At 40.5% G+C, this 22,662-nt stretch overlaps 1 protein-coding gene across 5 annotated transcripts in view; it reads right to left on the bottom strand.

Moving 5' to 3' along the window:
- MBNL2 (muscleblind like splicing regulator 2) overlaps nucleotides 1-22,662 on the bottom strand; it is a 110,936-nt gene that overhangs the window by 16,633 nt on the left and 71,641 nt on the right. For 2 of the 5 annotated variants that reach the window (XM_084844760.1, XM_084844759.1), the window contains exons 3-7: nucleotides 20,824-20,988; nucleotides 19,036-19,236; nucleotides 17,481-17,744; nucleotides 7,048-7,101; nucleotides 6,286-6,439 (exon numbers count right to left, since the gene is read on the bottom strand). In XM_084844760.1, the coding sequence (XP_084700886.1) occupies nucleotides 6,286-6,439; nucleotides 7,048-7,101; nucleotides 17,481-17,744; nucleotides 19,036-19,236; nucleotides 20,824-20,988 (838 nt within the window). Of the gene's footprint in view, nucleotides 1-914; nucleotides 951-6,285; nucleotides 6,440-7,047; nucleotides 7,102-17,480; nucleotides 17,745-19,035; nucleotides 19,237-20,823; nucleotides 20,989-22,662 lie in introns of all 5 variants that reach the window. The other 3 variants (XM_084844762.1, XM_084844761.1, XM_084844763.1) reach the window with 2 other exon arrangements.

The following is a 22,662-nucleotide window of genomic DNA, read 5'->3' as shown; positions in this document are numbered from 1 at the left end:
TTTTCCCAATTTAGCTAGTAATTTATTTACTCCAAAAATGGAAATCAGATGTTCAGGTAATTTAGTTTTATCTTAACAGGTAAAGTTTTACAGATAAATTGATATATGTGTTTGTTGGAGCATGACCATAGCACAAAGCAAAAGTTTGATCTAAAAATGTTTATTTTAAATGATTAATTCAAAGACAATGGATTTTCTCAAACTAATCCATTCAGCAGAATCATCTGAATACTCAACATTAATTTGGGGAAAGTCTGTTGGACAAATTTCTATTTTTTTTAAATCAGAAAGGTGAACTTTCAACTGTTTTAACTCTTGGTCTGTAATCCTATCCACACTTGCCTGGTAATAAGCCCCACTGAACTCAATGGCACTTACTTCTAAGTAGACATGTATAGGATTGCACTAAGGTGGCTTCATCATAATCCAAAATGAAATTTCTTTTGGACCCAAGACTTGCTTCAACTTTTCATTGCAAATACTAAAATGAGTGTTTCTGGGAAACGCTGATAACACTTTCTTACAACACAGCAAAAAGAAGAAATAGGCACACCACTATGAAACTTTAGAACACTGATGAAATTATACTGCTTTTTCAATATCTTATGATTTAATAATTATAAAATATAGAAAGAGGTTGGGTTTTTTTTTTAAAACAAAAAAGCAGATTGGAATTTATGGTATTTGTGCTTTTTGCAGTGGGATTGTTATAGCAAATGATGTTGCATCTAAGCAGCAGGGTTTTTTGTTTCATTCTTTTAAACAAGTAAGTTGAAAAAATTAACAATTCAAGCAAAAGTCCAGATGAACTACCAGATTGTGTCAATTGTACATGTTATGTTTTAGTTCCTCCAAACAAAGGAAGCTACAGAATACAATAAAAAAAGAGATCAATAAAGAAATTTGAAACCTACCAATACTGGTAGCGGGTGTCATGCACAAAACTGACCCTGTGTGTCATGCAATGATAGGTGAAAAAAAGTGAATAAAGGGAAGAAACAGGTTAGCTGTTTAGAGTTAACATTCAAAGTGAGATCCAAGCATCCCCAAGGCTAAGCCAAAGTGAGTTAAATACAGCTTCAAAGAGGTAATTCAGAGTTTCTTTGCTATTTTAAAGCATTTCTTTTCATGATACAAATCTTTATAAATACATAACATGATGCGCATATTAATCCAAATCCATACAGCAAATCCATACAGCATATTCCCATGTTTATTTCAGTAATGGGAACTAGCCTTTTAAAAGCAATTGCCATGAATAGCCTGGATTATCTAACAATGGTCTGTACTACGATCTAGGTCTTACAGATCAGTTTTTGATGTTTCTCAGAAATGTCCTAGTAAGTTCAACAATATTTAGTATTGAAGGCTTAGGCTGTATACCACTAAGCAGACACACTTGGGAGAAGAACTCAGTGCACTCAGTGCAACTTGCTTCCAAACATGCATAGTGTTGAGTTGCCCAACTATTATTTATACATTTTGCTTTACACACTGATAAAGCAAATTAGGTTTTTCTGCTAATAGTCTAGGAGGATATTTAATTACATGATAAAAGATGAATGCCTATTTTTTTAGCTACAAAATCTTATAATGCAATCCTAAGCATGTTTACCCAGAAGTACAACCCACAGAGTTCAACAGGACTTACTGTCTCACGCTGAGGATTGCAGCCTAAAGTACTAGAGCTCTGCTTCAACAAGTCTATCAAATGTGTTTTATCCTTTATGGTGTAATCCTAAACACACAAGGTAGGAAGTAAGCTCCACTAAATACAATGGGACTCACTTCAGTTCCAAGTATACATGCATAGGATTCTGTTGTTAGTGTGGATTTCATCTACGGCCTGACAGAGAGATTGGAATACCATTATAATAAAAAAATATGTGTTTGGTAACTTTGGAATCACATTCTCTACCCTAACTTCCTGGACCCCAATAGGGAAAAATAAAAAAGAAATATGCCCCACATACATAAAATATTTTGAAATCAAAACATGTCCTGCAGTTTCATAAACTATATTTGCTAGGATTAAAAACAACAAACTTTTAATAATCCTCTCTGTTTAGATGAAATAAAACAAACAAATAACTAAAACAAAGCATTATCTACAGCTAGCTAACTATGAATGACCTTGTCATGAAGGAAAAACCTCCAGAGAATAATTCAGTATTAACTTTATTATGCTGAGATTAAAACAACGACAACAACAGTGTTTGATTCTTCCAGAAATATTGTAAAGTAAATGGATTGTGGGCTATAGGCTATGTTAGTGTGCAGTTAGCACAGCCATTTGATACCCGATCACTTCATAACCTTAGCAGCAGTAGAAATATTATTCTTCAAATAGATGACTCTAGCATTTGTGGGCAGTGGATTGCAGCATTAGTGTGTAATGCATATGAGACAGAATGAAAAGAGAGAGACAAAGAGAAAGGCAGAGAGAGCTACTCCACATGGATCAACTGAACCTAATCTAATTCAATTCTAATTCTTTTAGAAACAAAAATGTGTATTTTTCCATACTTCTATCAATAAAGAGAGACTTTAGGAGTAATTCTTCCCATTTTCATGTGGGACCGATATATAAACATGTATATGTTGGTCCTACATTTATATATACAAAAATAGCCAACTATGTTCAATGGCATTTAAAAAGTAAGGAAGTCACAAGTTAGTATTAAACTAGAACTTAGCACTCCTGTTCTCTTAATGTTTATTTATTGCCCCAAATGAGCTAGGGTGCAGAATTTGGTCATATAGAAGGTTTTGGCACTACTGCAGATGAAAACATTTTTCACTACATGGGAAAAAGCCACCCTTATCTACAATTTATAATATAATTAAAGGGTCATTTCAGACAATGCATTCTACATTGTTTTCTCTACATGGGATAATTCCCCATTCACTTTTAACATTTTGGGGGCGGTGTTCCTCTGGATGACCCTGTAGATAAGTACATGCCTCCCTTGATCATTTACATCAATGTGAGGAAGGTATACCCTGTTCTGTACAAGGGAGGTAAGGAAAAGCAAGCAATCCTGTCAGCAAACCTTGAAGATCAGCAGCCCCTGCTATCGGGGGGAATGTGTGTGTGTGTTCCCGAAACCCAGTTCGCTGCGGTGCACTAGGATCAACCTTTCCTGTGCTGTGCAGATGAGACAATCTCAGACATTCCCCTTCCACCATTCTGTGTCCAAGCCTGACTGCTGCCTACAGCACGGTCTCTGCCAACCAATAGTGCAGGAGGTACAGCAAGGAGCGGTGATGTCACATTCATCTCCATCTTACTGCTTTCTCCAGGACACAGACACAAATAATGAGACCAAGTGTAGTGTAGTGGTTAGAGTACTGGATTAGAACTGGGAACACCCAGGTTCTAGTCCTTATTTGTCCATGAAGCTTGCTGGGTGACTTTGGGCCTATCACCAGCTCTCAGCCTAACCTACGTCACAGGGTTGTTGTGAGGATAAAATGGAGAGGGGGAGGATCATGTATGCTGCCTTGGGCTCCTTGGAGGAAAGGCCGGATATAAATGTAATAAATAAATAAAGTCAGAATTGCATATAGCCAGAACCCACATAGCGGGAAGATATGAATGAGCAGAGAACAAAGCTGACATTTTTGGGGTGGCCTATAAATTTTGTCTGCAAATACAGAAAACCTCTTCTCTTGATAGCTTGCAAATATGGATTTGTGCAAAAGGATGTAGCCAGGGCATCTTTTTCTTCCCTTCCCTTTTAATTATGTTAGTAATAACGGACTTGCAGAGCTGTTGTGCTATGTGACTATGAGCTCTCTCATTGCAGCTGACTGCTTATGGAGGAGGGTTCTGGGAAGGAGTGGCTGTACTTCCTCATCTCCCTAGATGACACATCACAAAACTAGCTTCAAGTTGTACCAGAAACAAGCACTTCCCTTACTAACTTTTATGCTGGCAGATGATGGCAAGGTGATTCTCATTAACTGGGAAAGAAATATTGGCAGGCCCTATATCTGAATGTGTTGAGTTGCTTTCAAAGTCACTATATACATGGGAGCTGCGGTGTGCCTAAGGGTGTAAAAGAGACATCCATATATTTAAAAAAACCTTCCACTTCCAATAAATGTAGCAGACAAATTCACTAAAAAAATTCCCGAAAGTCACTACATTTCCCTACCCATTTTCATAATGGAAACAAATGGCAAAATAATTTGTTCTTCAGCTCTTAAAGGAAACTGCAGGAAATGGATGCTTTCAAAATTCACATAGAATACTGTAGAATTAAATGTAAAGGTTTACTGTAATGTACATGGTGCTATTCATGCAATCACATAGTGAGATCTGTGTCATTTTGCAAATGCAGTTGCACCAGGCAAAAGGAGAACATCTTGAACTCCTTCACTGACTTAATCCTTATTCCTGACTGAATGCTAAACAGTGTAGTACAGGACAAAGAAATAAATTTAGATATAGAAAGCTTTTTGAAGGAAGAACAAATAATTCTGATAATGACTTATCAATATTGGATACTTATATTCATACTGCAGCTTCTGGGCACTACACAAGAGCAGGGTTCACACAATACAACAACCCACACGCAAGGTTGAGTATGGGTTGAGTGCAGGTTGTTGCTGAGCCATGGGTTATTGTTGAACTGTGGATTGTTGTGTTTGTGTGAACCCAGCCACGCTAATAAACCATGGTTAACCACGAATAACCCACAGTTCTCAACCCAACAACAAATCATGGGTTCTCTTCATGGGTTGTCTGTGGTTAACAAACTATGGTTTGTTAGTGCAGCTGGGTTCACACAACACAACAACCCAACAACGCATGGGTTCAGTGACAACCCACATTCAACCTTGGGTGTTGGTTGTTGTGTTGTGTGAACCCAGCCAATGGCCCTTTTCATTCCAATCATGTGGAGGGGGAGAGCAGGGCTATGTGCACTGGCCCCATTCCCTTCTCCCCACTATCCATGCGCCGGGGGAACATCTGTACAGGGAACCTGCTGTATATGCATATGCCCCCGTTGTATTTGGAATCCTGATCATGCAGGCTTCCAAATCGAGGGAGCCTACGTACAGACACAGCAGGATCCCCTCTACAGATATTGTCCCCTCCAGTGTGTGTGTGTGTGTGTGTAGCCAGAAGAGTGGTCCCATTCTCCCCTGCCGCCCGAATAGGGCCTGTATATGTGGTAAAACTGAACATCAGTTATTGATTACATGTGTACAACAAAATATGCTTTTTTCATAAAATATGTGAGATATGTGTTCAACAAAATATGTTTTTAATAAAAAAAATACAATACTGATGTGTTATTAAAGTTTCCACATTTTAAAAAAAGGTTTCCATCTTCCCTTTATACCCATGATGAGGACCAGCTCTATGAATTGTCCACAACAGGAACCTGAAGTTAGTTTGTCTCTTGGAATAAATTATGCAAATCAGGTTTATTAAAATATATGCTCTTTCCATAATTTATCCTGCTTCCTAAACTCTGGTTTTCAAAAAAATTAGGATATTTTTGGCAAGAGCTGAGATGGCAGTGGGTAAGAAAGAAGGGGAACAAAGGGAGCGTAGGGCGTACAATTTGATGTTAAAGGGATGAAGATTCTCAAGAAGCCATATTTTCTGGCAGATCCCCATATGTTGCCTTTGGGTAATTGACTCACATAAGTACACCTACTCTCCTACCTATACTATTTTGGTGCAGTACTTTAGTTCTATATATCAATAGCTGAAGGAGCTTGAATATTAGTAAGAAGGTGGATGTGGAGCAGGAATTTTACTCCAGTTGAGAAACAGAAAAATAAGTCATGCAAGATACACTTGAAGGACAGAGGTAGTAATTACAAGTACTTAATATACTCCTAGTGAATCTGACTAAGTCTGCTTTCTCCCTCTGGGTTCTTTTCAATTCCCAAAACACCTGTGCAGAAAAGTGTGTTGTAGAACACACTTCTAACGGGCAGAAAGTCTATGGAGACAAGAAGAAACTCTGCTCTTTTCTAAGAGTTTGCTGTGACACATATAAAAAGGACCAATGATAAGCAGTTCCTTAGTTTGTTCAAACTCAAGCCTTTTGACAGCACTGACAAACATTTCTGAAATCTTAATGTTCTTCAGGTATACTAAAAATAAAAATTGCCAATATCCCCACAAAATTCTGTGTCACACAAGAAGTTAGAAAGTGTTGAATTTATCCAGATGGAAGCACAATGAATGCGCTAACAGAGAAAACTTTCTCTGCTATGGAGAAAGTAATAGAAAAAAAAATAACTCTAGGAATGACATACCTGTTGGAATAAATGCTGCATGTTGCTGCAACTGTGCACTAGCAAGAGCCTGTTGATAGTGCAAGAAACTGGGATTAAAAACAGCACTGGCACCATTGCTTTTCTCAAGTGCTTGTCTCTTTGGTAAAGGATGAAGTACACCAGGAGGAAAGGCCTGTAAATGAAAAACAAAATAGTGCGGTTGATGAAACCTATAATAGCTTGTTCTATTATTAAAACATTATTTTTTTTAATAGTTGAAGATGCCTCGCCATGCACATTAGTTCAAAACAGCAACAATGTCAAATGGATGGCTTTTTTTGGTTATTGATAGTAAATGCATGGCACAATTAAACTAAAATTATAGCACCACAATAACTAAACTGAAACAAAAAAGATTTTCAAGACAAAAGGGAGTTTAAAAACAAAACAGTTCTTTCTTTAAATAGGGCTAAAACAGTAGGAGAAAAACAGCACTTGCATTTCACTGTATTAAAAATTAATATATCTGTATTGTTAACTATATTAATTAGTACAGAATAAGCATCTTCATCGACAAAAACAGGTTTTTTTTCCTCACTTTAACTTTTAAGAAAATATATTTGCTGATAAAACCTTCTTAGGAAAGAAGTTAAGCTGCTTTGCAATAATTACATGTGAAAATGAGATGGCTAAACACTGAAATTATTTTTGTAAAATTAATAATACAATTCAGTTAACATTAAAAATTATTTGCATCTTGGAAAAGCTACATGCAAAGCAAAAGGTGAAAGGTCAAAGTACCAGGTCTACAGTTGCTTCAAGAGGTCGCTTCATTGCTTTGGCAGTCGACTGAGTCTTTTAATAACAGGCAGCGAGCACATGATGGCAGTGGGCCAATGGGATTCAAGCGAATTAACATACAGGTAAACAGCAAGCAGAGGTGCATCATGGGAACGGCATTGCATTGTGGATAGGTGAGAAGGAAAAAAATATTCTGAATGCAATATACAACATATAGAACACTAGGCATGCACAACAACAAAAATGTTTTGTTTTCTAAAGAGATGAATATTACACCTTGAATTAGTACTGAAGCAAAAATGCATCTACTATACCTTAGTTAAAAGCATATAAGAGAGTAAAATATAGATGTTTGAAATTTAGGAAAGTTGAATAAACAGCAGCTTGCAGACACCATTAAGCATTTATAAGCACCAGTAAGCATTTATGCTACATAGTTATTTCAGGGGTTTTCCTGAACCAATTTTTGATAAGTTAGTTATGCCATGTTAAAAAGCCTAAGTTAATTTCCAAGCACTAACATTCTAAACCGGTGAAGTTTCTTTTAATGGTTTAGTGGAATGAGCAAATATGTAAACCGAAAAGGTTCAATGTTACTAGACAGATCTTCTATTAGCAAAATGTAAATATGAATATGCTTTAATTTATAATCTGTTTCTTTTTATATATTTAGTAAGTGTGATTTCTGATCACTAACTTATCATCAAATTCAGCATGGGGTTTTGTTTTTGCTCTGCCGGGAGCAACAGCTTGGGCTTCTTCCATTGAACTTATCATATTAAGTAGAGAAAAACTGCACATTATTTCGAATTAAGCATTTAGTTTTACTAAAATGTAGAAATGGGAAAACACTGTTTCTTGTGAATAAGAAGTTGCATTTTCTGATCAGAACAGAAATCATAGGGGCAACGTTGCACTGTATAATTTTTAAAAAAATATTATTTAACATAAGTACAAAAAGCATATGAAGCTGCCTTATGCTGAGTAAGATCACTGGTCCATCTAGACTATTATCTACTTTGTCTAGCAGTGGCTTTCCAAAATCTCAGACAGAGTTTGTTCCCAGCCTGCAACCTGACATATTCTCTACTTGGAGATGTCAGGGATTACATTGGAGGCCTTCAACAGGCAAAGCATGTGCTCTACCACCATGAGGCTATAGACTCTCCATACTTTGGAGTAACAGAGAAAGAGAGATAGCTTGATTACATTACAAAGAGGAAAAATATTCACAATTTTTTCATGTGAAGTTTTTCTACTTAGCCAAACAGTTTAATATATATTAACTTTATTTGCACACTCAGCACAATAGGTTTCTCCTCAGGAGACTTCAATGTTCAGGGTCACATTTTCTTGCTTGGAACAAGGAGGTACCCCAATACTTGTGGTATTGCCAGCACACAGAGAATGGAACCACTTGAAGATCATACCTTAATATAAACAAGAGAGGAAGACACTCTAGAAACACTACGTTTAATAGCTTGTATCTATACTAGGGGCAGTAACCAATGGGGCACTTCTGACCCACAGATTCTTTTCTGCCCTGCTGATTTCATTGCATTGCGCAAGTGGGACCCACTGCTTACACAAAAGAGATTTAGCACTTCCTAGAGAAAGCCCCCAAATGAGTGGAAACACTTGCTTCTGGACCGAACTTCCTCCTGCCAGAAACGAGCGTTTCCACTTGTTTAGGTTGCTCTGGAAGCGCTAAAGCACTGTTACGTAAGCAATGGTGGCCGCTTGCGCAATGCAATCAGTGGGGCAGAAGAGGATCAGCGGGGGCAGAAGCACTCTGTTGGATTCTGCCCTAGGTCCCCAACCTTTTTGGACCAGTGTCACATTTGGAATTTTGAAAGTATGTTGTGGGTGCTATCACAAAATGGCTGCCATGAGAGGGGCTTGCCCATTCACAAAATGGCTGCCATGGTGGACATGGCCACAAAGAAAATACCCATTTCCCAGAAGGCATACTGGTGAGGCTAAAAGAAATTTACCTAAATATAAAGCAGAGGTAGGGTCTGAGTTCCAAAATACAAAAGCATTTTTTGAATGCACAGTTTTCTGCTTCAACACCTGTTTCACAGACGGGAAACTGAGAAGTCTCACAGACAAGTAACCTGGCCAAGTAACTGAGTGCAAGGTAGAGGTGGGATCTGAGCCCCAAATACCAAATCTCATATTTATCACCACAACGCAAACAAAGTACCCATTTCACAGAACACAAAATGATGCTGCTCAGAGAAACACACTGAAACAGGCAAAACACCCAGCCACACCATACACCACTCACCCACACCAAAACTAAACAAACAACCCAGGCAAACACACACAGACACACCTCACAAACAAAAACCAGGGGAGACCTATCCCACACCAACCCCCACAAAACCCCAGGCAAAACATGTATCTCAAATACACATACACAGCAGGCAAAACCTACACTATGTCAAAACAAACAAGCTAACACACACACTCCACAAGAAAGAAGGAAAGAAAAAGGCACCCCATCACCATACAGGATATGCATCCCTCTTTGCTCCCTATTACCCCCTCTAGCATCCCTACTACTACTCAGCATATATATTTCTTTTTTCTGGACAGCTGTGCATACTTCAAGACAAAGCAGTGGGCTGTACTCACCTGTCATTTTTTATTGTCCAAGTACCTCTCTAGGGCCCACGTGGGGCCCAGAGGCATTCTTGGAAATAAAGATGGTGCTGGAGGCTGGAACTTCATTTTGTAGTATGCTGCCCACCCATTTTTTAAAAAAAGGTTTTTTAAATTACAAAAAGAAAAAGAAAAATCAGGAAGGCGAGAGAGCCTGGTGGGCCGTGTCAGAGGGCACATTAGTGCCCATGGGTGCCACATTTTGGGCCCTGCAAAGGGCTGTAGCTGCAATTTTATCACTGCAAGCTCGTCAGCATTTGTTCTTAAGCCGCAACCCAAAATACATTTGGGCATATTCTGCATACACACACACCTCAGTTGTTGTTGCTGCTGCAGAGTTTTGTGTTCAGTGCTGCCCACACAGATCTCCTAAATGCCCCAAGTTCAAGAACTGGTGTGGAAACTGGCACAAGAGTAGTTTAAAGGGAAATGGCCACTGGTGTTTGCAGGCTCTTTCCCCCAGGGCTTCTGAAAGCAGCCAAGAAAAAGAATGCGCTGAAAGAGCAATCCTATGACCCTATGAAGCGACGAGAGAGTTCCAACCTCGGAGGAGGAGAGCTGATCATGCATCTCCCCCTGCCCCACTCCTAGCCACTGCAGAAAGCTCTGCAGTGGCTCCTTCTCCCAAGGTCAGTGTCACAAATAGAGGAGGAAACGGGAATTTGGGGAGCAGAACAGTGGGTGGGGAGGAGTGCGGATGTGGATCCGTTGGAGCCACAAGCCTCTCAGCTCTCATTCTCACCCACAGTAAGGTAGGAAGGTTAAACAGGCTCAGAGGCCTATCTAACTTAAATTCATTTAAGGAGGAAGAGAAGGCGAAAAAGCGTCTGCCATTCCTCCCACCCTGCAAGGTTCTTGGGTTCAGGGGATAGGGTGGATGGAGGGCTTCCATCCCAGAGCCCTCCATCTAACAGGCATCCAAAATGGATGGGATATGTAACTGGGTAGATTGGCTAAAGAGCCCATATCATATGGAACATCTCCACATTTCTATAATGTCCCTTAATGTTATTGGGCCCTGCTAGGTTGAAATTTCAAAACCACAACATAAGCACTTCTAGTTTGTATTTTACTTCCATTGATATAGAGTGAGCTCCATAGATCCTGGGATAATTCAAATTCAAATGTAATAATGTAATAAATAAAATTCACTATGTAAACACCAGCTGATTCCCTTATATGCTCAGAGCTTCTTCATGTGGCTTACCCTTTTTGACTTAACAAATCTTTACCCCTCACCCACTTTCTCTTATCCCCCTTAGTATCCCCCTGTTTACATGCAGCTTAACAAGAGTGTTTCCCTGCAATAATCAGATGTAATTCACTTGTTTGAGTCATCAGCAACTGTTTACTCCATAGGCACCTTTCTATGTAGTGTGCCTGCTTTTTGGTTGTGGCAGAATATAGCCTGCATACAGTGAGTTGATCAATGAGAAGCTGATGTATAGGTCGTCCTGTTAGGTCAGATATGGCTGGAATGACCTCAAAGGAATAGGTATGAGAATAATGCCAATACCACACTTTTCTCTGAATATACCACAGAAACAAACTGCCTATCAATTTAAGGTGGTCTAAGTTTGTTTAATAATGCAATACATGCATCTTTTCAATATTAGTTAGAACACTGTGACATACTTTGATTGCAAAAGTTATCAAAAGCAAAATGCCTTAAAGACAACCTAATGAGGCTTTGTACAGCCTTTTGTGTGGTGGATTTCAAAACACCCTGGATCCCTTTCAGCAGAGAACATTGGGGTGACCTGCAGTGCGATCCAATATGTATTTGCTCAGAAGTGCCACTATGCTTAATGGAACATATTCCCAGGTAAGAGTATATAGTATACTATTCCTAAATTTCTATGCTTACTGGACCTGATTCTTGAGACGATGCTTTAAACTGCTGGCTCACAATAAGGACTGCAATGTATCTTACACATGTATAGCATCCAAACTATTCTACTGTACCCATACCATGCTACAGACTGTGTTCTGCTTCACTGCTAGACATTCCAAGATCATGGCAGCTTATACTTAACCATTCTCTGTTCTTCTCAACATACAAGACATTCAAAAGGCATATGATGAGCCTGTTGTGAAGCTTAGTTGTATGTCAACTTTTGGACATATGGAGACTAGCTTAGGAACACTGGTAACCAGCTTGATTTGGAAGTTAAATTATGAATTAATTGGACTAAAGCCAATTTCAAACTTAAAATTATTCATGAAAAAAGAAATTACATTCTGCTGGTTTACGTGTTTCCTTCTGAAGACAGCTGCCTTTATCCAGCAAGGGAGATCTGTGAGCAGAAGTGGGCTTACATGTGAGCAGTCAAAGCAGATAAAAATGCCTATTTCTCGAGGCACATCTGCATTTGCATTCCTGTGCTCATCTGAGCCCTAGTGAAATAGATGGATGTGTCTTTTCACAGGGAAGGGAATACATACCCCACCAAGGGTCACTAGCTGATGCACATGACTACAATTGGATCAGGGCGATGATGGTGAAAGAAACTAAGAGTTTCTCTACGTTATGCGAAACCCCCACTTCCTTACCAGGATTTCTTCTTCCAGAGTCTTTCTGGGTTTACAAAGGGCTCCTTTAGACAGCGAACACATGATTTGGAACTGAAAACTTCCCTTCTCGGCAATGCTCTATATGTTCAATGAAACAGCGCCATCTAGTGGCTGAATTATAGCACAATGGCGCCATTTCACATAGCTGATATGGTGCCATTAAGATTTATTACAGCTTATCTTTTTGAAAGCAGGATAAAGGGGGGAAAGCTTGGGAGACGTCCTGGAGGTTTGTGAACCGCCCAGAGAGCTTCAGCTATTGGGCGGTATAGAAATGAAATAAACAAACAAACAAGGTTTATGACATCGTGTAAAGGACCTGCAAACCTCTGTGAGTGGCCAATCATGAGTGTGAAATAAAAGCCTCATGTAGAAATGCTCTAAGAAAAGAGAAAGGTTGATGGGGCTGAAAGTGCATCCCAATCAAAGACAAAAGTCTGTTCCTGAACTGAAGAAGCAAAGCAAAGCACTTCCAGGACCATAATGCCCTATTCCTAGGGTTATAAATGGAAAATAATAGATGCTCCTCCCCTTTTAAATGTTCAGTTTGATCACTGGTTTATGTGAATTTAAAAGGAGGCATAGGTCAAGATCCACATGCAGCGCAACCCAGCTGCTTCCGGAACATCAACTTACAAGAAACCTAAAACTGCATGCCCTCAAGTTTAAAAACAGTTTGTGGAGCATGCACTAGAGCTGTCAATATGCAAAGCAACTAAATAAACACATATGTGCTCCAGAGACAAGTTTCCTTCTCAGAAGCATTCCCATCCAAGCCCAAAACGGCTTTTTAGATGTAAGACCCTAAGGAAACACTTAAGATGACCCTGGTGTACTGGATACTCTATATGGAGATATGCTGAATTAGAAGGCATCTTTTCCCACTTTAAAACAGACTTAGTCTTCAACCTTGAAATGTGTCTAGTTACTTGGTAAGTATTCATAGGCTTTCACTACAGGTTGCCAATCATTAGGTAAATTCTGTACTGTGCTGTGTTTCTGGAAGGCATCTGATATCAGCACTAGATGTGCTGTCTATATCTACCATATACAATAGCAACAAGTCATATTTGTTTAATTTCTTATCCCATGCCAGGAATGAGAACAAACAATGCTTCTTTGATCTGTATGCTTATCTTCTTGAGATGAAATTTTTGTCTGGTTTATCTAACCCCACTGATACTAATTTGCTACCATCCGCCAACATAAGAGTTATGAAAAATACAACTTTCAACACATTCCAGAATTAGTGGGAAAAGCTCTGAGGGCAAAATCAGTGCTTTCAGTGCTTCCTGACAGTCTTAAACAGCAATACAGACTGCTGTGTTGGTTAGTTCTGTATGCACAATGGTGCCTTCAGCTTTGCTTTTAAGCATCACTGCAATGTAATAAGCTTCTTTTAGGAAGAGTCAAAAGCCTAGATGCGCATGCACAAGCCCTTATATGTACTCAAAGGAGCTCTTGTAGCTGTGTCAAAATGCCACTATGTCAATAAATGGAGCTATTCCACAACCTCAGGAGGTAACCAACTGTTCTTTTTGCATTTTACTGTTAAGAAAAATGAAGGGTCAACAATTCAGAAGATCCCTGTGATAGGGAAGTGATGTGGCAAGGCCACCAAAGGCTGCCATTTTGGGATGTAGGGCCTGATCTTAAAAATGTTTCTACACAGCTCAACACATTCTTGTTCAATCTACATTTAGATTTTTCCCTAAGACAGGAGTGTGGATTTTTTCCCCCCCAAACTCCCATGGGGGAACACACACAATGCTGCCACCAAAAGTGCTGCAGCCATGCCACTGAATTGCTGCCAAATAAAAGTCTAATTTTCCTTTTAAATCAAGGCTCACGGTGAGCACGTTCCTTGTTTTAAAGGGAAATGGCACTCCCAGAAAACATGCAAGAACATGATTTGCCATTTAAACAAGCCACGCGCTCATCTTGTTTTAAGGGGGAAATGCAGCTTTTTTGCTGCCACACACCACCAAACTTCAGCAGCAATTTGGTGGTGGCACTTTGGGGTGGGGTGCACAAAACAGGCTGGGGACTGCATGTGGTCCACGGGCTTCATGCTGCCTACTTCTGCCCTAAGAGATTTCAACCCATGGCAAAGGTACTAACTTGTGGCATGTTGTTGTCGTTGTTATTTCTTAGATACTTGTCTCAAAAAAGACTCAAGGTGACTTACAACATAATTAAAATATACAAAGTTTAAAACAAGTAAAACAATTATCCACTAAAATACAACCACCCCATTAAACAATTAAGCATCAGTGACAACCATAAATAATTCAACTGATGCATTAAACAGCCCATCAAATGCCTGGAAATAAAGGAAACTCTTAACCAGGCACCAGAAATGACAGTACTGGCACCAGACAGGCCTCTCTGAGAACATTCCATAATCACAGCGGCACCACCAAATTGCCATCCTCTCAACCTCGCTTGGAAGATGAACCCATGGGAAGAGCTCAGATGCTGATCATAGAATACAAGTAGGTGCATACCAGGAGAGGCGTTCCATTCAGTATTGCGGTCCCAAGTTGTATAAGGCTTTATAAATTAAAACCAGTACTATGAATTGGACTTTGTGGGCCAGATTGGTGTTATATGTTCAGACGTTCTGGTCCCCGTTATCAATCTGGCTGTTGTATTTTGCACAAGCAGGTTTCCAAACCATCTTCAAAGGCAGCTCCACATAGAGTGTAATCTAACCTGGAGATTACCAGAGCATAGACTACTGAAGCCAGGTTATCCCTGTCCAGATAGGGGTGTAGCTGGGCCAACAGCCAAAGCTAGTAAAGGGCACTCCATGCCACTGAGGGCACCTGTGCCTCAAATGACAATGATGACTCCAGGAGAACACCCAAGCTATGAACCTACTCTTTCGGGGGGCGGGGGGGGCGGGCTGCAATGTCATCCAGAATAGGATGAACACCATTCACTTCAATGGTGAATAGCATTCATAAGAACTAACTAACAGCATCTCAGTCTTGTCTGGATTGAGCTTCAGTTTATTAGCCCTCATCCAGTCCATTGTCACAGCCAGGCACCAATCTAGAATATCCACTGCCTCACCAGATGAAGATGAAAAGGAAGAATAGATGCATACTGATGACAACACACTCCAAATCTCTGGACAACCCCACTCAACAATCTAATGTAGATTTAAATAGCATGGGGGAATAAAGCTGACCCCTGTGGAACCCCATACTGGAGAATCCATGGGGCCAAGCAATATCCCCCAAGCACCACCTTCTGCAGCAGACTATCCAAAGAGGAACTACTGCAATGCAGTACCCAACTTCCAGGTCAGACAGTCACCCCAGAAGGATAGCATGGCTGATGGTATCAAAAGGCACTGAGAGATCAAGGAGAATCAACAGGGTCACACTCCCCCTGTATGTCTCTCCGACATAGGTCATCATACAGGGTGACCAAGGGTGTTTTTGTGCCAAAATCCAGTCTGAAACATGACTAAAATGGATTCAGATAATCCTCTTCATCCAAGAGTGTCTGGAGCTGGTTGGCAATCACCTGCTCAAGGGCCTTGTCTAAGAAAGGAACATTCGCCACTGGCATAAACTTGTTGAGATCTTCCAGGGCCAGGGAGGATTTATTTATTTATTTCATTTCTATACCGCCCAACAGCCAAAGCTCTCTGGGCGGTTCACAAACATTAAAACCAAACAACACACAATAAAACAATTTAAAATATATAGAACATTAAAACCACAATTTTTTTGTGAACCGCCCAGAGAGCTTCAGCTGTTGGGCGGTATAGAAATGAAATAAATAAATAAATAAATAAATAAATCCTCCTTGGCCCTGGAAGATCTCAACAAGTTTAGGATTTCTTCAGGAGTGGTCTTACTGCTGCCTCTTTCAAGCAGCTCAGGATGACTCCTTCTCACAAAAATGCATTAATTACCACCCTGGCCCAGCTGGCTGTTTTAATAAGCCACAAAGAGAAAGGATCCAATATGGAAGTGGTTGCATGAACCTTATCAACTTCCTTGAGTTGAACCAGCTGAAACACATCCAGCACTGGACAAAACTGCACTGTGGATACCACATCTGATTCACCTGCCATAACCATAGAGTCTAAGTCCTGGTTAAGACAAGATATTTTATTCTGGAAATGCCTCACAAACATGTCACAGTGGGCATCTCATGGTTCCACAACCTCCTTAGGGCCAGAATATAAGAAGCCCCAAACAACCCCAAAGAGCTCTGCTGGATGGGACAGAGAATGCAACGGAGGGGGAGAAGTAACATTTCTTCACCACCTTCACTGCCCTTGAACAAACTTGAACATGGGCACACATCAGTGTTCCATTGCATTCGTTAGTTTTTTTTCCACCTATGCTCAAGCCATCTCCCACTGTGCTTCATCCTTCTCACCTCTGGAATATACCACTGTGCTGTATAAACTCTGCTAATCCAAAGAACGCACTCAGGAACAATTGTGTCAACCATCCAGGTCATTTCTGCATTCCACAGAAAGACCAAAGCTTTGACAGGAGAGCCAGCCATATCAGCCAGAACACACATCCGTCCGAGCCCTCTGGAAGCCATATCCAGATCCATTAGCCTCTGGGGGAGGGCATCAATTTTTCAGAGGGGAAAAATTGCCCTGAATCTAAACCTCAACACAAGATGATCTGACCATGACAAAGGAACTGATTCAAATAGGTCCCTTAATAGGTCCTCCAGCTTCAGATCACCCTCTCCATGGCCAGTTGGAAAAAAAAGTCTAGAGTATGCCCTACTACTAGGAAAACAGAAATCTAATTATCTGGGACTTCTATGCAGCCAAATCCACAACATCTGTTTCAGAAACCACCATGCGAGTGTAGGTGCACATGTATGCAGCTAGCAGACCAGTTTATCAAAACTTCTAAACATCCAAATACTTTAAACTCCTAACCAAGTGCCATTTCTAAAAATGAAAAATTGTGCTAAACTAACTTACAAAGGGACAGTTAGAACTTGAGCTAGCAGTGCTCCAAGAAGATGCCTATTGTGCTGAAATTACTAAGTGAAAAAGGGATGTTGGTTGCTGGATTGATCAGCACTAGTGAATCAATAGAAAACCATATTTTGGTAAAGTATTTAAACTAAATTATATTCGTAAGCAATGCTGGCTTCACAAAAGCAGTAATTACGCAGCCCTGCATTCTTGCACTTACCATCACTGTAGCAGCTGCAGCAGCAGCCTGAGCTGCCACTGCAGCCTGGTTGGCTTGGTGCTGAGCAGCTTTGATTTTGGCCTGCAAGTGAGCAGGAGGGTGAAAATATTTGCATTTCTCCCTCATGCAGCGCCCCTTTATGTAATCCATACAAACAGTTACGGTGTTGTCATTTGTATCAATCATTGTGCTGTCTGCGGGATGTGCAAAGCGGCAGTCAGTTTCGCCCCGTGCACAGTTTCCTCGCTGGAACTCCCTGCAAACCTGGTGCGCAAAACAATACTCGTTATGCATACTAGATCAAGAGGGGAGGGGTGGGGCAATTACATACTAAACAAAAGCAGAAATTAAAAAATGTAATTTTTGAACTCAATTGAGTTTCAGCCTTTACAAGTCCTACCTCTACCTGGGGTAGGCAACTTGTGGTCCTCCAGATGTTTGGCTTACAACTCCCATAATTCCTCACTACTGGCTATGCTGGTTAGGACAAGTGGGAGGTGTAGGCCAAAACAACTGGAGGACCACAAGTTCCCATCCCTGCTTTAACCCCAACCTATATCATGGATCATGCTTTTTATTCTGCATCTTTATACACACATTCTCTCTCTTCAGATTAGTCCTCTTCTCATTTTCTTTCTCTGCCAGTTTTTCTCCCATCCTTTCACCAAATGACAGCCATTGGTTTATCCCACTTTAGGGGAAATCACAGCCTACAAGCTCAAGACTAAATGTTTCTTCTCCCTGTCTGCAACAATCTTTGAGGCATTAGGAGAATTAGATGTTTTAACCATTCTGCAGAGATTTCAAGCCTACTTGAAGTTACCTAAATAAGGCTAAAACCCCAAGAATGTAGATCCATCTTCAGAAACATAAGTTAATCTTCCTCTACTGTTCCTTGTTTAGTGTCAGTAAAGTCAGTTAGAAATGGCTGGTGTGCAAGGGAAAAAGGCATTAGGAAAATTTATTTTCTTTGCTGTGCACACAACAGCAGTACTGACTAACATCAGGAAGGGAACAAAAAATGGGATCATCCCTTCTTGCTACCCACTGTCTCATCTTAACATGTTCAGAGCACTCGTTCTATCATATCTTGGACCATACCTAAACATTTTGAACTAGTTTTCAGGTGTTATCAGATCAGGATGGAAGGTCAGATTTCCCAAAAGACGTTGTTCCTGAAACCTATCCAGGAATGAGGCACGCAAACAATTCTGCATGTTTAATTGGTAATAGGCCTATAACTAGCCAAAGCATATGACTTCTCCCTGGATTTACTTTCTGTATTTATTAGGTCCTTTGAATGTAAAGCAACCAATGCTATAATATAGTCTGAAAATCACATAAGGTAAAAACATAGTGGCACTAACACGATGATATAATTACTTCTGCGCTTCTGTTGCAGTGGAGATCAAATCAGAGTATCTGCAATGTCTATGCTCAGTAGTAACTAAGATTAGGTAACTGAATCGCTGCACTAAAAAAACAAATTGTTTGTAATCCTTTCATATGAAGTATCAAACAACTGCATGCATCAGCATAATGGTGCTCATCATACCTCCAGTTTATCTGTCCTGAGGAGTTTTTGTGTCGTAGTTGACCCAGGGACTGTGGCAGGGGGACTCCCAGGAACAATGACAGGTGGTGTGGGAACAATTTCAGTAGGAACTAATCCAACCCCAGGAGTGACGGGCGTTAAATACGGTGCAAAGCTTAGTGCTGTGTTGGAGCTTATTGTTGGCCCTACAGGAAATGAGGGCTGAGAAAAGGGAATAGAAAGAAATGAAAAACAAACATGTAAATCTTACAAGCAAGCACAGTTCTCTGTTAAAAACAATAAAGTTCACTGGTCTGAATTGGCTGCATTTTGCACCCAGATGCATTACTCTACAGGGAGAACTACAATAACTCTGGCCAGTCCCCTTCATGCTCCTCTAGACTCTGTGAGGAATTTTGAAGGAAAGCATTTCTCTTGTTTAGTTATAAATCTAGGGCAGCTAGCCTGTGTGCCAGTGGGACCCACCTCCAGTGTAATGGGAAGCAAGTGCTTCCTAAAGCAACTGGAAAAGAGCCAAATGCCAATTTCTGGAACAGGTCAGCAGAGCTCACAGAATGTAGCTCCACTGACCTGTCCCATTCTGGAAACAAGTGTTTCAGCTTGTTTCTGGGTTGTTCTACAAACTACTAGCTCCCTATTATGCCAGCAGTGGGTTCTGCTGGTGCAACATAATCAGTGGAGGCACACGGGCAGTGTTGGATACTGCCCCTAGTCAGCACTCATGGTGACAGGAAACTCACATTCCAGACAAACGCTGCTGCAACAGAATGCATCGTAAATGCAAAGCAGTTTGCATTCACAGAATTCTGGCAAGCACAGATATTATTCTCCCTACGTGTAGTGGTAGTGGTCTCCTCACTATTTGAGTTCAGAGTCAGACAGGCACTTTGTAAACCCTACAAGTTGATGTATTTGCCTTGGCAGTGACTTGTCAAAGTGGAAAGAAACAGTATGGGAGGACTTGGAAAGTTTAAGACATCTGAGCAGTTTCTTGAGGAGAAAAAAATGAACAATGTGAAACTGAAATATGAACTTCTGGTATGAAATGATGGGTCCAAAGCCTGTTGGAAGAAGGCATAGCATGTGCATGATATTAGGAGTCACAGTGCAAACTTATGGATGTTTCCAAACAGGTATCATTTCACTGGCTGGTCCCTTTAAAAAAGAATTTGAAAATCATTGTAAGCAAGCCTACCATTACAGCACATCATGTGTTGATGAGGTAGCTTCTTTTAAAGGCCTTAACACAGAAACATGGCTTAGCCTCAACAAATTAGATCTAAAGGGATTCTGAAAGAGACATTAAATAGTTGTCTCACCATGAGGATTTCTGAAGCCATTTTTGTATGGGAGCGTGTATCGGTGTATACATAAACACCCAAGCAAACACAAAATAAAGACAGAGAAGATGGCATAATGAAGCAGTGAGTGGTTGGGTATGCTTATATGAACAAAAAATAAATAAAACTAGCAGAGAACAGCTGAAGGCATGTATTTTACATGATCCTTCTGGAAATCAATCCTTCTGGTCCTGAAACTGAAATGTATCAAAAAAATTGCAAGAAGTGTTTATACAGAAAATTAATTCATTTCTTGGCTTTGTTTTTTAAATGCACAAAGATGATCTGGAAAATTTCATCCAGAACATTTTACAACAGCAATACTGTAATATATGGATTAAGGTGGAAATAATGACATGCTCCAAGTGCATTTGTCATTTGTCAGGTTGGCAGGGCCTGGGTCATGAAGGTAGGACAGACTTTCTGTCGTTCTGTTACAGGTACTTACCATTGGCTGAAGGGGTGCTCCTGGGAACATAAATTGCATTTGCTGTGCGAGCATTGCTGCTGCAGTTTTCTGTTGGATCAGGTTGTTCCTGCCATTTATTTCTAGCTGAGTTTTCAAATGTGTTGGTGGATGAAGATATTTGCAGTTCTCCCTTGTGCAGCGGCCCTGAAAAATGTTACAATATTACCCAGTGCTGGAGAATGTACGATAGTTATAAGGAAAAATATAACTCGGTGGAAAAAGCACCTGCAATGGTCGAGTGTCTCATGGAAATCAAATGATGGCTTGGATAACACTGTTTTTGATGGCATTTCTCCAAGGCATGACATCCCTATCCTCATCACATTAAACACTCCACTGAAAATCTATGACACATTTCCACATATTATGTTTGGTATTGTGATGTAGGTCATTAGCTGATTTACAAAATGATACTTCTGCCATTAATTAGAGCCTTGGCTGTGCCCTATCTGAAACTCCTGGAGGAAGGAAGAGATGGAAAAGTTAGGAGCAGCATGTCTAGGCATAACTTGCCCCTTGCCCAAAGGCATTTAATAGCATATGCCTAGGGATGAGGTCTAGTGAAAACAGAACTGCGTTTCTTAAGTCCACTCCACGAGCTTAAAAGGAGGTGTCAAAAGCCTCACGTCAGATCAGTTCCTGCTCTTTAGCTCCTGGCTCAAGCTCATCCCAGAACACATCCCAGAAGAACAGTAACTTCTTAGCACTACACCTAGCACAAGGGGTATTCCAGCTACTTGGGAGGGCTGAACTTTTGAATACATGGTACCCTTGGAGAAGACTGGCCAGCCACTGATCCTATGGGGGAAAGGACCTGGCCACCTGTATCATAGGCCTCTAAATAGCTAAGCTGAGTGAGTAGTATGGGACCATTTTGCAGTTCTCAGAATCTGCAGACTTAAAGGACAAGTAGGCTAAGGACAAACCAGGCAGGATGGTTTGAAAAGACAACCCAAGCAGGGTGGTTTGATCACATTTTAAATTGCCTAGAGGGAGAGTCAATATAAATATTGATTTCAATTATGAGCTATTTGTTTCTAGGGACACTTTTTCCATTAGGCAGGTACTTGGTCATAGAGAAATGAGAAGGATAAACTCACGCTCTCTTAAAGAGGCTTCAAAAGTTTTGGGTGTCCTGAAACTGGGAACAGTCAAGCAACATAGGGCATCTCTACACCAGCCTAAAATCCTGCATTCAAAATAGGGCTTTCTGCTTCTGTTTTAAATGCAGGATCACGACGACTCCCTTTTTCACGTGCTTCCTTTCCCCCCACCCCCTTCCCCCTCTTTCTCCCTGTATCTGAGTCTTCCATTATCTTTCATTGATCTTGCTCCTCTTCTTGCCGCTTTTACTCTTTTCACAGAGGAAACTGCAGTGGAATACAACAGGGGAATTTGATAGCTCATTATTTGTGATCTATTTAAAAACAGAAGAAAGGGCATTTAGTGCAGGAGACGCCTTGAATGATCATGGTGTCATGTAAAGAGCCTGCAAACTTCTGTGAAGGAGCAATCTCAATGGCAGGATAAAAGCTCCATGTGAAGGAGCCCATACTCTCTGCCTTGTGCCATTATCCTCCTTTTCCCTCTTCAGCATATGGGCATAGGCCTTCCAGTCACCCAGCTATTTGGATCTTTAAAATGTAGCCCATTTCAATCTTAGCCAGTTCTTTTTCTCTTTTCCCATTCCCACTGTAGCCACAACTGAAGAGAAAGCCCAAAGGTAAGATTACTTCTTCAAGCAATAAAGAAAAGCTATTGCACATGCTGTCACTAGGGTGGATTAATTTACTAATGATTGGTATCAGGTTTTCAATT

Source organism: Heloderma suspectum, chromosome 3 (genome assembly GCF_057233095.1).
Source record: "Heloderma suspectum isolate Gila_16-S chromosome 3, 16-S_ref, whole genome shotgun sequence".
Classification (NCBI taxonomy): domain Eukaryota; kingdom Metazoa; phylum Chordata; class Lepidosauria; order Squamata; family Helodermatidae; genus Heloderma; species Heloderma suspectum.
The sequence above is the reverse complement of the archived record's forward strand: the minus strand, read 5'-3'. Positions and strand labels throughout refer to the sequence as shown.